Genomic DNA, 16,008 nt, shown 5'->3' on the forward strand with positions numbered 1-16,008 from the left:
TGAATTTAAGTGAAAATCTCAAGATTTTTAAAAAAATAGTAAGAAATATAATGTAAAGTGGACAATATCCTAATTTTTCTCATAGGATGGTATATTTTAAGAAAATACAGATTAAGAAATGGGCATTCCTTCTACCACAATTATTTTAAACCATATTTTTAAAAAACTTATAAGAAATTTCTTTTTTAAATTTTAGAATTTAAAAAAACCTGAATTTAAAAAAAGAAAACATGTAGCTTCTATCCTCAACCCCGTCTTTGTTCAGGGAAAGACAGGCCCAACCTGGGAGAACTCAAACAAGAGATCCTAAAGACTCCACTCCCTGGGGTCTGGACCACAGAGGTTCACATGATGACTTATTTGTGCCATTACTGCAAAGGTGTCATGTGCGCAGAGGGACATGGCTGGCAGGCTGAGATTTCTTTAGGTCTTGTGTAGGAAGTTGAGAACTGGATCTTCCCAGCTGTCTAAAACACTTGGCTAATATTTTATTAATTAGAACCATTTTTAAAAACTTTTCTAGAAACGTTACCTATTTTCAAACTCTATACATTTGAAAATGATAGTAAACTTTAAAAAAAATCTGGAATAGAAAAGAAATCAATAGAGGATTGCTGTCATTCTCTAAATCTCTCACTCTGAAGAGAGAAGAACAAAATAGGAAAACATGTTATCTTCCCAATAATTTGCATATATCCTCTCCTAAAATGAACATGAATGAATGCTTTCCAGTTAGGCTGAAACATATCAGAATCTGATACGGTTTGGCTGTGTCCCCACCCAAATCTCATCTTGAATTGTAGCTCCCATAATTCAAAAGAGGGACCCAGTGGGAGGGACCCGGTGGGAGATAACTGAATCATGGGGGCAGTTTCCCCCATACTGTTCTTGTGGTAATGAATAAGTCTCACAAGATCTGATGGTTTTACAAGGGGAAACCCCTTTGCTTGGTTCTCATTCTCTCTTGCCTGCTGCCATGTGAGACATGCCTCTCACCTTCCACCATGATTGTGAGGCCTCCAGAGCCATGTAGAACTGCGAGTCCGTTAAACCTCTTTTTCTTTATAAATTACCCCATCTCAGGTATGTCTTTATAAGTAAGCAGCATGAAAACAGACTAATACGTAATCCATGAGAGATCCATCCTCCAAAAACTGAAATACAACTATGATACAAAAATACACTTGAAAATATTTCTATGATTAGATTACTAACCAAAGGTGAGTCTTCATACACAATAAGTCCGTCTTTAACCGAAGGCTGAAGCGTAAGAGTTTGTACTGTGGTATCCCTAAAGTAAAACCAATACATTTTATAGTTAGGAAGGAAATAAGCTGATGATTGATCATGATAAAAATACACCACAGGTGCATTTTTTAAAAGATTTTTGTTCATCATCCTGCTTCCTCTCCCCCCACCAAAAAAAAAACAGCAAGTGACATTTATTTGAGTAACAATACTTTGTAGACTTAATACAGTATAAATTACAAAGAATTTGAGAATTAATCCAGACTTATAGATTATCCAGATTCTTTACTTCTGTTTTTCTTTCTGGTAATATCTCTTGTAACCACTTCACACCTCAAAATTACCACCTGAGGGTGAAGACGAGAAACTAAAATATATATATATATATGTATTATATAATATTTATGTTGTTTAAATATAATTTTGATGGCAAGTTTGGTAATGATTGGCATGCTGACATGGACAATTAAAGCAAATCTAGTAATTACACATTCAGGACCAAACTGCCATCACTAGGTGCCAAAGCCAGACTATCACACCGCTTGCCAAGAATACTCAAGAATTACTTTATGGGATTTTGAACATTTCTGCTGGCATTAAGGCAATCCATTATATTTCTTAAATCTACTTTTTACTATTTACTTGACCCTCCTTTAGATCAGGATCTTCAAAAATATTAACAGTTGGCTATCCTGATGTTAACAACCTCCTTACATGATGAGATGTAACATTCACATCAAGTGTGGATATTCTTGCCAAAATGTGTGTAAGGAAGTTGCAGGTGATAGGTAGGGTCTGATATTTTTAAGGCGATCAATTTTGTATCTTCGCCTTCTATCTAAGATTATTTCCCATAGAGAATTAGAACTACTTTAAAAATATGAGGAGCGTCTTTGAAGAGTTCAGTTATTTTTTCAAACTACCCTACTTCTTATTCAAAGTAAAGCATGAAGTTGCAATTGTGTTGTTTTGACTATCTGCTATGTATAAGACACTACTGGACAGTGAACTTCAGACCTCGACATTATACTTGTGAAACGTACACCCAAATGCCAAACTTTACTACAATCTATTAAAATTGTAAAATGTGTATCTGTTTTTTAAAAAGAAATAAATAGCACTTGACAACAAAATACAAGATAAACTTAACATGTCATCAAATAACTGTTTTGCTTTTAGTATAAGAAATATAATAAAAATCAGTTAATTGCTTTGAGAGGCAGCTGTGGAGTAGTGCAAAGACCTTGGAGTCATATCAATCAGGATTCAAATTCTTGTTTTTGCCCCTTATTGGCCATGTGATTGTGGGTAAGTAATAAAACCCACCCAAAAGGATTGCTGATAGAACACTTGGAAAGTGTCTAACGCCATATCTGGCAGATAGCAGGGGTGTAATTATATACCAGCTTTAGATATTTGTTATCATTATTGTTGTTGTTGTGACTGAAAGTTCCTTGCTGCCTACCTTTCACTTCATCTTCAGTTTTTTAGCATAGATGGTACTTCTTGAAAAATCCCTTCCCTGACCTTTTGTAGACCAACTTAGGTGCCCCTGCTATGTGTTCCCCTTGTGACCCATATATCCCCTAATTCAGCCCTTAACACACTATACTGTAAGTACTTATTTTACTATCTTCCCACACAGACTGTAAGATCTAAGAGTACAGAACATGCCCACACTGTCCCTCATTCTGTCCCCCATCTAGAAGATGTCTGGCTCACTGGAGGAATTCTATAAATATTTGTTGAATGAATGAAATAAACAAAATATACGAAAAAGTAAAGGTCAATGATGTAGTTTATAGTGCAGGATAAAATACATGGACTTTCAAATTTATCAGATCATTGGATTTTGTTTTTAAACAGAGAATCTGGAACCTCCTCTAGTAAATGTTGGGTCAGAGTAAGGCTAATTCTCTTACGGGTAAGAAATGGTACATTATGGCTGGGTGCAGTGGCTGAAGCCTGTAATCCCGGCACTTTGTGAGGCTGAGGCAGGCAGATCACGAGGTCAGAAGTTCGAGACCAGCTTGACCAACATGGTGAAACCCCATCTCTACTAAAAATACAAAAATTAGCCAGGAGTGGTGGCACGTGCCTGTAATCCCAGCTACTCAGGAGGCTGAGACAGGAGAATCGCTTGAACCTGGGAGGCGGGGGTTGCAGTGAGCTGAGATAGCACCACGGCACTCCAGCCTGGGTGACAGAGCGAGACTCCGTCTAAAAAAAAAAAAAAAAAAAGAAATGGTGCATTCTAAGGAATGCATCTGTAGGTCTGTATTAGAAAGTATAGTCATGTTGAGAAGGTACGCATGGGATTGACTAGTCAAGGGACTGAGGAGTTGATGGTTTATGTCCAAGATGGAGTTGAACTAGAACTTATGGTTGCGGTGTGTACCTTCCCCACCAGAGTCCTCATTTACGGAGCTTGAACAGGTATGCTGGCAATACAATTATTGACATTTACAATTTGTAGACTATTTGCCTCCAACTTGGAAAGGTTATCCTTCTAACTTGACCAAACAATTTCTTCAGTTAATTCTCTGGGATTCTGGCCTATTGCTGTTCCTGATTCCTAACCAACTCCCATCGTCATAATCCTGACTCTCCTGGGCCGGGCATCTGCCCCCATAATCTACTGCTTCTTATGGCCCTAGCACTACACTTTACAAAGAATCTAATTTTGTTTATCTTCTCTAAAAAACAAATTAAATTGTGTATAAAAATAAAGCCCTGAGAGATGATAGGGAAAGTGAAAAATACATTGTGGCTAGTTATTGGTGATCATAAACCTTTAGTATGAATAAAATGATCCCTATATAACACATGGTTTGTCATATATCTATTTTCTGTATTTATGGGTTTTATAAACTTACTGCAGGGCATATGTTATTTTTTTGCTAACAAATTAATTGTTAAAGTTTTAAACAAATCAAGAACAAAGTTTAATTAAACTTACTTATATTAATTGTTAATATTCTAGCAATACAGAAGGGGGTGGATGAGGAAGGGAAATAGACGTGTTCACATAGATTTTTATAGTAATATAATGAATTTCTCACCTCAGCTTTCACATATTTAATGGGCAACAACATGTCATCTTCCAGTACCAAAAAGAAAAAGGAACCCTTGCATCATTATTAGTAGAAAGGAAATTCAGTTGTTACCTTAATAATTATTGTGCTTCATAGCAGATTAAGAAAAGTAAATTAAACCTGAATTCTAATTTTAAAAAGAAAATGAAGTTGCTCTGTAACACTCGAATTCTGATAGCATACAACTTGCCAAATTAGATTTCTCAAAAGACTTCTGTGCTAGAAATAAAAATCACAGGTTTGAGAAAACAAGCACAAATCAGACGATTTCCAAAGGAGACTAAAATAAGAATAAATGCAAATGGAAAACACGGCTTTTAGCGGAGTAGTATGCGAGAAAGAGAAATTTATAGGATAAATGTGGTTTTGTTCTGCTCTTACAATAAGTCCCTTCATCTAGTACATAAAAAAAAGCAAAGGCTAGTAAAATATGTAAAATAATATTGAACTTAAGAAATTAGTAGGTTTATGTTTCAGTAAGTTACCCTCATTTTGTAAGTGGGAAATAATCCACTATTGTCTGCATAAGACTTAATACAATAAGAAAAAGGCTTGATTTCGAAGATATACTATAAAATTACAAACTTTAAATTATTAAGTAATAAGGTGACTACTGTTGTTACAGGTAGCATAAACTGACTCTTAAAGACAATATAGCATTTCTTTTTCAGAGGGTGCTTGATTAAAATAATTGCTTTGCATTTATGAGCAACTTGGATAAAAAGATTAATTCTCCACACAAACAATGACCCTAAGAGAATATTTTATTTCTTGCAACTTCAATCCTCTTGTGAATTGTTCCTCTCAAAAACAGCTTTGAAATGTAAGCTAATGAAAATTTAGTGTCACAGCAATACTAGGGAGAAGAAAACTTAAAACACATTTTAGTTACATGTTCTTAGCCTAAAGCTTAAAAAAGAGATGTCTTCCTAGTACAAGACATTTATCAGTAATACTTGATGAATTAATTAGAATGTTCAGCTAAGTGTTGACATTTATGTTATCACTGTTCTCACTTTCTACTATCTTACAGACTACAGCATCTATCAACTAAAGCCTGTGTCAATAAAGGGGCTGCTCAAAGAAATATTGTGCTAAACTCTATTCTTAACTTTGGCACTTTAAAGTCTTTTAAAAAATTAGAGTTATATTTCAATAGTAATTTAAAATTATTCCACATGTAATAAAAGCAATTAAATTGTGTAAAGACCAAGTTTTTATCAAAATAAGGAAAGAAAATTGGCCTCTAGAGAGCAAGCACAATCTGTTCTGAAATGTTGCTTATAAAGGTACATTAAGTTAGTATCTTCTAATTTATTGAGGAGCAGAAGATCTCAAAATAGCGATGTTTACTTTAAGGATGATATTTTAATAAGTTGTATCTTAACTGATTTATAGTTAGATTTATTTTAGAAAAACAATAATAGTTAAACTTAAGAGTAAAGGAAGAAAGAAGACACATAAGTTTCAAAGAGCTGCTGATGAAAATCTTCTCTGTCTTTATAGTTCATTAAAATAGAAATGCCTACAGGAATGGTCCACACAATAATAAGAGCCAAACATGAGAAAGGAAAGACAGAATATGGAACAAAGCCAGCACTGAAAAAATGTTTGCTCAATATTTTTTCTTTTTTTTTTGACAGAGTCTCACTTTGTCACCTATGCTGGAGTGCAATGGCATGATCTTGGCTTGCTGCAACCTCCGCTTCCCAGGTTCAAGTGATTCTCCTGCCTCAGCCTCCAGAAGAGGTGGGATTAGAGGCATGCACCACCACACTTGGATGATTTTTGTATTCACCATCTCTACCAGGCCAGGCTGGTCTTGAACTCCCGACCTCAGGTGATCTGCCCATCTCAGCCTCCCAAAATGCTGGGATAAAAGGCGTGAGCCACCATGCCCAGCTGCTCAACATTTCAAACAGAAGTTTAATTATGAAAAGAGAATTAAATGGCAATTTTTACCAGTAAGACATAAGCCTAACATCATTGATTGAGAGAAGTAAATGCTGTCAAAAGATATTTTTCAAGTGAAGATGAGTTCTTGGTATCAAGAACATAACTGTCACAAGACCTATTTTAAAATGAGTAATGAAATAAAGATAAAGAGGACTAAAAAGAATTATCACTAATAAAATAGAGTGATACTTAGAAAAAGGTGATGTAAAGAAGTTTAAGAATCACTTGATGTTTATAGTCTGAGCTGTCCGTAGAATAGTGGCATCCCATCCCCTAGCCCTATCTATAAAAGACAAATTCACTTTGCCATATTAGGCAAGAAACTTCCTTAGCCCCTCAAACAAAAACAGTCACTGTTAAAAGCAGTGTTGCTATCCGATACAACAATAGGAGGGTATAGAATTTTGAACAGGAAGAACATGTTTTCTTCTTCTTTTTGATTTCTATTGTACGACATGGTGAATATTCCTAGTTAATAACAGTGTTGCCTATTTCAAAATTGCTAAGTAAATTTCAAATGTTCTCATCACAAATAATGTTAACTATTTGACGTGTTGGGTATGTTAATTAGCTTGATTTAATTATTTTTGATTGTATTCGTAAGGTATAACATCATTTTGGACTATAAATTTTTTTTCCCCACACAACTCCCTCCTTCACAGAACCCATAAATTTATACAATTATAAACTGTCAATGTACAATTAAAAAAAAAAGAAAAAAGAAGAAGACAAAATGAGCTACGACTACTGCAGTGTTGAAAAGCAGCACCAGACTAAATCTGAGGCCTTTTCTCAGTTTGGTCAATCTCCTAACCTCCTGAAGCCCAACATTACTCATCTCTATAGAAGGAATTAACGTAGAACACTGAAGAAATATGATAGTGTAAAAAGTAAGGAAGACAAAAGAGCAAGAATGAGAGACAGAAAGAATATTATTACACAGTGTTTTGAATATTTTTAACGCTTTGAGGGAAAAGTCCTTTTAGTATGATAAGTAAAATATTTCTGCCAAAGCTGCTGAAAAGACTCTATATCTTAAAATAGTTATTTTGTTGGACAGTTTATTTAGCAGTCAATCACTCATCACTAATATGCTCAGATGCAAAAAATCCTAACTATAAAAGGAAGGAAAACACTAGGGGGATAATATTCATAGAATATTATCTGTGATGAAACACTTTGCTCTTCAGAGGTAGGCTCTTGCTGGGAACTGCTGGTAGCAAAAAGCCACAGCAAAACAGTCACCGGATAGAAACTAAACATTTCAAAATGTGTTTAGTTTACAAAATCTACTTACCTCTACCACGTCTCCTACTACTATGTTAATACTATTTAAAAAGAAATTCTTCAAAAGTCAAAGCCATGCTGATAATCAAGTCTTTTAACTAACTGAAAATTTTCTAAGTTGTCTACTGTTTAGAAATAAAAACAAATCACTAAAATAGTATATAGAAAATTGGATCTTTTATCTGCACTCTGAAAACTAGATTTCCAGCTTGGTAAATTTTAGGCATTCAACATGACCTAATTTCTTTGTAGGAACATCATTTTCCTTTTCCCTGACAAAAAAGAATGACAGTGTGCAGGTCCCTTATTTGAAGAGAAAAACATATTTTCTAATTGTTTTTTTGAAAAAAAAATAGAAGAATGAAATAAGGATAAAAATACAAAGTTGAATGAGTGTACAAAGATGCACACACAGATGCAACCAGCATGTGTGGCTGATGAACACTGTATCCACTGCATAAATCTTTAGCAGTAAATATGGTATACATGATCTTTTTAAAAAGACTTTATCAATTGAGTAACAACATAAAAGTGTGATAAAGAGACAAAATTAGTGAGTGACCACTTTTTCATGTTAGGACTTTCTATGGTCTTTTATTCAACAAATATTTATTGAATACCAATGAGTACTGCTTTAGAGATTGGAGGAGTATCTGTGAACAAAACAGGTAAAAATTCCTTTTCTTGAAGACTTCAAATTCATACTATACTTAAGGGAACTTATCTTACCATACTAATAATGTACCATCTTTAGTACAGTACTCAATTTTGCATGAGATTAAATATCAAAAGACATTTTGTCACAGGCAATTCAAAGAAATAAAGTTAAAATGAATATTTTTGATCATCAAGACAAATAACAAACTAGTCTGGTGCAGTTTAAACCTAACAGGGGAGTCATGTTCTCTATGAAGTTGGTTAGGTATGTCTCTTTTGGTTAATAACCCAAAATACATCTTCACATAATACATGTTATCTAAAACTTACTATATAAGTTGCATTTTGTATATAGCACAATATTATTTGATATACTCTAATCCATGAATTATTTTATTCTCATTTTGGTTGTTCATCAACCAGAAAAAATTCCCAATGCTCTAGTTTCATGTTTATCAGACTTTAACCACCCAGGTCAAACAAAAAATAGTATACAAATAAGCACTATGTTTGGAAAACTCTTACCTTAGAGAAAATCTGTGTTTAAGTTTTCTACCATTTACCTATTTTATTGAGTTTTTATGATAGATATTCGTAAAGGAAGGCACAATTGCATCATAGGAAAAACAATATAGTTTGCATTTTTAGCAACAGAAGTTAAACAATTCATTTCAACCCCCAGCCTATCTTCCAGTATCATTTTTTTTTGTTGTTGTTTTTTTTTTTTTTGAGACAGAGTCTTGCTCTGTCACCCAGGCTGGAGTGCAGTGGCACAATCTCAGCTCACTGCAAGCTCCGCCTCCCAGGTTCATGCCATTCTCCTGCCTCAGCCTCCCGAGTAGCTGGGACTACAGGCACCTGCCACCATGCCCGGCTAATTTTTTGTGTTTTTTTAGTAGAGACGGGGTTTCACCATGTTAGCCAGGATGGTCTCAATCTCCTGACCTCGTGATCTGCCCGCCTCAGCCTCCCAAAGTGCTGGGATTACAGGCGTGAGCCACCACACCCGGTCCCCAGTGTCATTTTAATGGCAGAGGAAAAGGAACAGATACCTCTGAGGAATCAGAGGACAGAAGACTGAAGCAGCTCTCTAAACATATTTTCTTGTCATCTTATGTTTTATCTTAAAATTTGATGTAGATTTTTTAAAAATTTAAAACTTCTTTTACTCTCTAGCCCTATGTCATAGTGATGTAGATTTTGAAAGCTATTCCATAATATACCTAGTTTCTTTCAATACAAAAATATTTAAGCCATCATTAGGAAAATAGCAGCAAGGAGCTGTTGTCCTGAGCCAACGCTTTCAGGAAACTGGGTTGAACTGAAGACGGCTATTGCTGCAGAGCAAGTTAAGCATCCGCACGCATTTTTCTGTTCTAGTATCAATCACATTATAATCTTGGACCTCATTATATCTTGTTATAAATGCAATCGGTTTTTTTACTTTATGAACTGTGTCAGAGTGATCACCATCCAGAGCCTCCAGAATGATGCCAAGAAGGATGTATGTGCAGCATTTTCTGACTCCTGCTGGTAGGCATTTCAACAATGGCACCTTTTAAAGATATCACACAGCTTAGGTCATGTGGGACCAAAAAGTTCTCTCATCTCCTGGGAAATCTACTACTTCAGGATAAACATGAGGATGTGGTTCATTTGTCCCGTTTTCTCATCTGAGTTTAAGTATCACTGCAATTTATTTAAGATTAGCCAAAACATCTTCAAAACCACACCAAAACAAAATACTTAAAAATGGGTCAAATTAGAAAAAAACAGGCATGTTTACAGAGGCAAAACACTGGAAATAGGCTACAGTCCAGTGCTACTCAAATGTCAACCTTCCCAGCGAGGCTCTGCCTGATCAACCTATTAAAACTGTAATCTCTGCTCTGGCCCCCTTCCCTGCTTTGTTTTCCCCCATAACACTTATCACTATCTGATGTACTACATATTTTAATGATCTCATTCTCCCTCTCACCAGCAACTATAGATAAACATGAAGACTGGCCTTTTTAGCACTTGTTCACTGATGTTATCATTCACACTTAGAAAAGTAAACAGCATGTGGTAGGTGTTCTCAATGCTTGCTGAGATGGACGCATTTCAGATACTTCAATCACGTACCATAAGGCCATACTGAGCTATTAGAAATTCCTTACACACCGGGTTTGTGTGCACTTTTCTCCTTTCTGCAGTTTTCTCTTCCCTTTCCGCCACTTTTTATGACAAATGGTTAAGGCCCATTCCTTAAACACTCAGCTCAAATGTCACCGCCTCTTAGAAGCATTCCTTATTTCTCACTGTTATCCTCCCAGCTGAACTATTGTTCTATAGAAAGCACTTTACGGTTAAGAAACTTTTCAGTTGTTCACATGAGTATCTCCTTGACAAGGCATACTGTCTATAGACAAGGGTATAACATTTTTTTACGTATACCTAGTGTCTATCATTATGCCTTCAACATTGTAGGCATGCAAAAAGTGGTTAGCCAAAGAATAAACACAAGAATGTATTAAATACTAATTATAAAACAAATTATATTTATACATTTCCAATGTGCAAAGCAGATTATTAGGCATGAAGGTTTATAAAATGAATAGTTCACAGACCCTAATCCTGGGAAGCTCACATGACAGACAGGGAGATAGATATAAGGCAATTAAATTAAATTCATGTCAAAAGATGACAAGGGCTATAACAGAAATCAAAACAAAGTGCAGTGGGGACACAGAAGAGAAGGCAATTAATCCTGATGGAAAAGAACAGAGTCCTGATTATGGAATTTGATTTTAACTGGCAGGAATGAGTAGAAAGTATGTCTAGGCAGAGGAACAAGCATGTAGAAGTTGGGGGATGCAAGAGAAGTTTAAGGCTACACTTAGTTATCTAGCATGTCTAGGATATAGTTGCATGGAAGGATGTAGAGCTAGATAGGCAGGCTAAGTCCAGAGTGTACACTCTTCATTGCCATTCTGGAGTCTGACTTTCATTTCATGGAACCATCGGAGAACCAATCATCTATCCATTTCAGAGAGAGGATTGGAGAAGATTCTCTAAATGGATGTTCCAAAGATGGATGGAAGGGAAGAGACATTACATTCATTCATTTGTTTAACAAATGTTTATCAAACATCCACCATACTCCAGGCATCATGCTGGAAGTAGGAAGTTCAAAGATATATCCCTGCCCTTAAGATCTCTCTGTTTAGCAAAGGAGACAGAGATGGGAATATGTAATTGTGATAAAAAATGACAGGTACAATACCAGAGCCTATTCTAGGTCAGTGGCTCTAAACTTAACCATCAACAAAAGTTTTTAAGAAGACACATTCTAAAACATACAAAAATAGAAACAAAAAACAATGAGCTAAAGGTGAAAAACAGTACCTTAAAAACACTCTTGGATTTTATTGATTAATAATGCAAAACCCTTTTTGTTCTCATTAAAAATTAAAGAAGGATATTTTGGGAAGAGCAATGTAATCGATACACTTTATTATTTGTGTGATTTAAAGGTCTCCTCCTAAATTCAGTTTACTTTGTTACTTTGTTTCAATGCCTAGCATCTCTGAAAAAGAACTCACAAAGACATGAGATCCAAATGGAAGAAGTGCAATACCGACTGCATTCCCTGTAGTTCAACATGCATTTTTCAATCTCATTTATCAAACATAGAAAGGCTCTTTTGCACCCCACTTTATGCTTATGGTGGCACAAAGAAAGGAACCAACATCTGCTTGTGGAGAAGAAGAGGAAAGGATCTAAGATATTTTCTTAGAGGAAAACTCTTTGATTTTCATTTTGAAGATAAAGTATGAGTTTTCCAGGTAGACTTGACAGGGAATTCCAGGCAGCAAGAGCTGCACGGAACAAGTTGGGGAGTAATAGATATGGTATGTAATACCTGGGAACCACAGGCAGCTCATATGGCTTAAGCATACATGGGAGAGAAAGGTTGATGGAAGACAAGTGAAACAGATAGTGGCAACGGGAGTCATTGCAGGGTTCTGAGCAGAAGAGCAAGTAATCAACTTTATTAGTAGAAACATGTAAGGCATGGAAAGGAGAGATCAGAGGCTGAGTTCTTAACCAGGAGGCTACTAAAATAGTTAAGGCAAGAAAAGATGAGCAATGGACTGGTTCTCACTGCTACAAGCATGCTATCATGAATGATTCTATTCCTCTAGTGAGAGATCTTAACTTGGCTTGGTCCCATTAGCTGTTGGCTGTAGTCCTATTCCAAACTGTCATCTGACCAAATTCTTACAACCCTCTAATTGCTGTAATGTGAGAGGCTGGCTATTACTTCGCTTACAGATCAAATCTGCATTGGGTCAATTCATCCACCAACTCTCCAGAATAGACAAAGTTGCTGAAATGCCAGAATGTCTCACCACAAATAAACTACAATTATGAAATTAATAATTGCTGCCAAACATATCAGCGTTTGAGTTCTCCTCAAGTAGTCTCCCATTTATTCCTTATCACATTACCCTTTAAAAATGTTTATATCATTTTCACTTTATTAATAGCATCGATATTTTCCTGTTTATTAAATTATTTGTTCATTGCCTATCTTCTCACCACTAGAAAGAAAGCTTCATGATAGCAGTGACCTTGTCTGTCATTCTGTTCATTGTTGTATTCTTAAGAACAGTACTACGGACATAAGAACTCAATAAAAGTTTGTTGCGATAGATCTCCTTTACCACCAAATGCAACTATACCCCAGCTACTGTAGCACTGACTTCTGAAAGCTCAAAGTTAAACCTTTCTCCACTCAAAGTTAAACATTTTCTTCCACTAATGGGAGTTACCTCACCCAGAAATGCTTGGGAGGTCACAGGTGCCTGCTTCCCTTTCTCCCTCAGGGGAGCCCTTAATCAATGACTTAGAGATATGAGGGTGAAAAAAGCTGGTGCTCTTGCTTCCAGGTGGGGTAACTCAGTAGTAACATTCACGCTCCAGAACTCCCTGTGAAGAGGCTGAGGCCAGCCTTCAGCTAAACCACCTCTTTTCACTGGCCTTATCCTGAGTCCTTCACTTCCTTACAGATTTCATCTAAAAGCTGTCCCTCTAAATCATTTCCACAAACATTTCCATCTCTGGTTCTGCTGCTAGGGAACCCAACCTAAGATACCCATTGACTGTTCGAATGAATGAAGATAAATGTATAAATAATTCTTAGATCTTCTAGAAATACTTTTAATTCTTCCTGCATAAAACATTATAGATACACCTCAGTTAACAGAAATTAGCTAAGGAAGTTGTGAACTGAACAACCCATAAATAAATAAATCCACTTACTACTAATTTAAGCCCCTCATCCCATCCTCTTCTGCTCATTTGTCACTGTTGCCATCACCTGAAGATTCTGGCTAAAGCAATAAGGAATGGCATTTTTTAAAACTAAAACAAAACAAAACACCATTTTAAATCTAATTGAATAAGAAGAAAGTTGGGAGGTATCTTCTTCACTCTGTCTGCTTACCTAACAACCCTGTAAGAAACCTGCAGCTGGTGCTGACTAGAAAGGTCCAAAGAGAGGAGAGCAGGTTTAAGTGGTTAGGACATGATGTTAAAGATGTTAAGATAATATATGATTGAAACAGTTCTAATATTGACTTGTTTTATTTATTTATTTATTTTTATTTTTATTTTTAGAGATGGAGGAGTCTTGCTCTGTCACCCAGGCCGGAGTGCAGTGGCGCAATCTCGGCTCACTGCAAGCTCCACCTCCTGGGTTCACGCCATTCTCCTGCCTCAGCCTCCCGACTAGCTGGAACTGCAGGTGCCCGCCACCACGTCCAGCTAATTTTTTTTGTATTTTTTTAGTAGAGACGGGGTTTCACCGTGTTAGCCAGGATGGTCTCATCTCCTGACCTCATTATCCACCCGCCTTGGCCTCCCAAAGTACTGAGATTACAGGCATGAGCCACTGCGCCTGGCCTATTTTTTTTTTTTTAATTATACTTTAAGTTCTAGGGTACATGTGCACAACGTGTAGGTTTGTTACATATGTACACATGTGCCATGTTGGTGTGCTGTACCCATTAACTTGTCATTTACATTAGGTATTTCTCCTAATGCTATCCCTCCCACATCCCCCTACCCCATGACAGGTCCCAGTGTGTGATGTTCCCAGCTCTGTGTCCAAGTGTTTTCATTGTTCAATTCCCACCTGTGAGTGAGAACATGTGGTGTTTGGTTTTCTGTCCTTGTGATACATTGCTCACGTACAGAATGGGAGAAAATTTTTGCAATTTACCCGTCTGACAAAGGGCTAATATCCAGCATCTACAAAGAACTTAAATTTACAAGAAAAAATCAAACAACCCTATCAAAAAGTGGGCAAAGGATATGAACAGACACTTCGCAAAAGACGACATTTATGCGGCCAACAGACACATGAAAAAATGCTTATCATCACTGGTCATCACAGAAATGCAAAGAAAAACCACAATGAGATACCATCTCTCACCAGTTAGAATGACGATCACTAAAAAGTCAGTAAACAACAGGTGCTGGAGAGCATGTGGAGAAATAGGAACACTTTTACCCTGTTGGTGGGAGTGTAAACTAGCTCAACCATTGTGGAAGACTGTGTGTCGATCCCTCAAGGATCTAGGACTAGAAATACCATTTGACCCAGAGTTGTTCTTATTTTTATGACAAATAAGGACTAAATTTTTAAAAAATCCCTCTTCCATCAGAATATCACTGATTTTATCATAGAAATAATTATTTTCTTAACAAAATTTTGCTTTACAAGCGAAAAAAAGGATTAAAAAGTTATAAACTAAATTTATAATAGTGATTGACTTGAGGAAGGGGAGACCAGATTGGAAGTGGTGGCTAAAGAAGACCTCAGCTATAATTATAGTGTTTTATTTCTGCAAAAGGAAGAGTAGAATCAAATTTGGAAAAATATGAACAGTTGTTAAATCTGGATGATAAATTTGGATATGTGTTATATATTTGTATTTACATTTTTTGGATTTTTAACGTTTTTCTCAAACTAAAAAAGTAAATAACACTTGAAAGGAATGTAGCTGTTCTCTAGTGGCAAGGGACATACAAAGCTAAGTAGAAAATACACACTGCATCTCAGTGGTTCTCAAGCTCCTTAAGCTTGTGATCTAGAAAATAAAGATGAAGAAACCCATAGAATCCTGTCTCCAGTATTCTTTTCCAAAACAGCCCTGAGCACACCACTTGCTGGCATCTCCAGTTTCAGGAGTCTGTAGCTCTGACTCATCAAATCCATAACCCACAAATTAGATGACAGGATAATGTAACCAGTTGGTGGGTACACTGAAAGAAAGGATATTACTGAGGTACCCAGCTGGGGAGGAACATCATCTAAAAGACCACAGGAATTAATTTGGTAAACGTTTTTATGAATCGCCCAGGTGACGGAACAGAAAACAGGACTATTAAATTTACTGATGACACTCCTCAAAGGAGGTGTGATTGAGCATCAATGTAAGTGTAATAATCCAGCGAAGTGAAATTTAATAAGGATATCACTATTGACAAAAATGGAATTAATATGGAATAACTGGCTGAAAAATGTGGAAAAATACTTTGGGATCAAGCTGAGCAAGGATTAGGAATATGATGCTAGAATTTTAAAAATCAAGTATTATATTATACATAGGCTGAAGTGTAGATTGTAACAATTGGTTTGACCCATAGTCCTATCACATGGATAATACTTTAGTGACATACTTACTGCAGTACTATCCTCACTGAAATACCATGG

General features: G+C 36.1%; 1 protein-coding gene across 1 annotated transcript in view; it reads right to left on the reverse strand.

The window, feature by feature from the left end:
• The window catches only part of VWA8 (von Willebrand factor A domain containing 8), a 398,456-nt gene that overhangs the window by 169,453 nt on the left and 212,995 nt on the right, over positions 1–16,008 (reverse strand). Inside the window, exon 22 of the mRNA XM_024230913.3 lies at positions 1,216–1,291. Coding sequence (XP_024086681.3) covers positions 1,216–1,291 — 76 coding nt within the window. The remainder of the gene's footprint in view (positions 1–1,215; positions 1,292–16,008) is intronic.

This window comes from Pongo abelii, chromosome 14, assembly GCF_028885655.2.
Source record: "Pongo abelii isolate AG06213 chromosome 14, NHGRI_mPonAbe1-v2.0_pri, whole genome shotgun sequence".
Taxonomy (NCBI): domain Eukaryota; kingdom Metazoa; phylum Chordata; class Mammalia; order Primates; family Hominidae; genus Pongo; species Pongo abelii.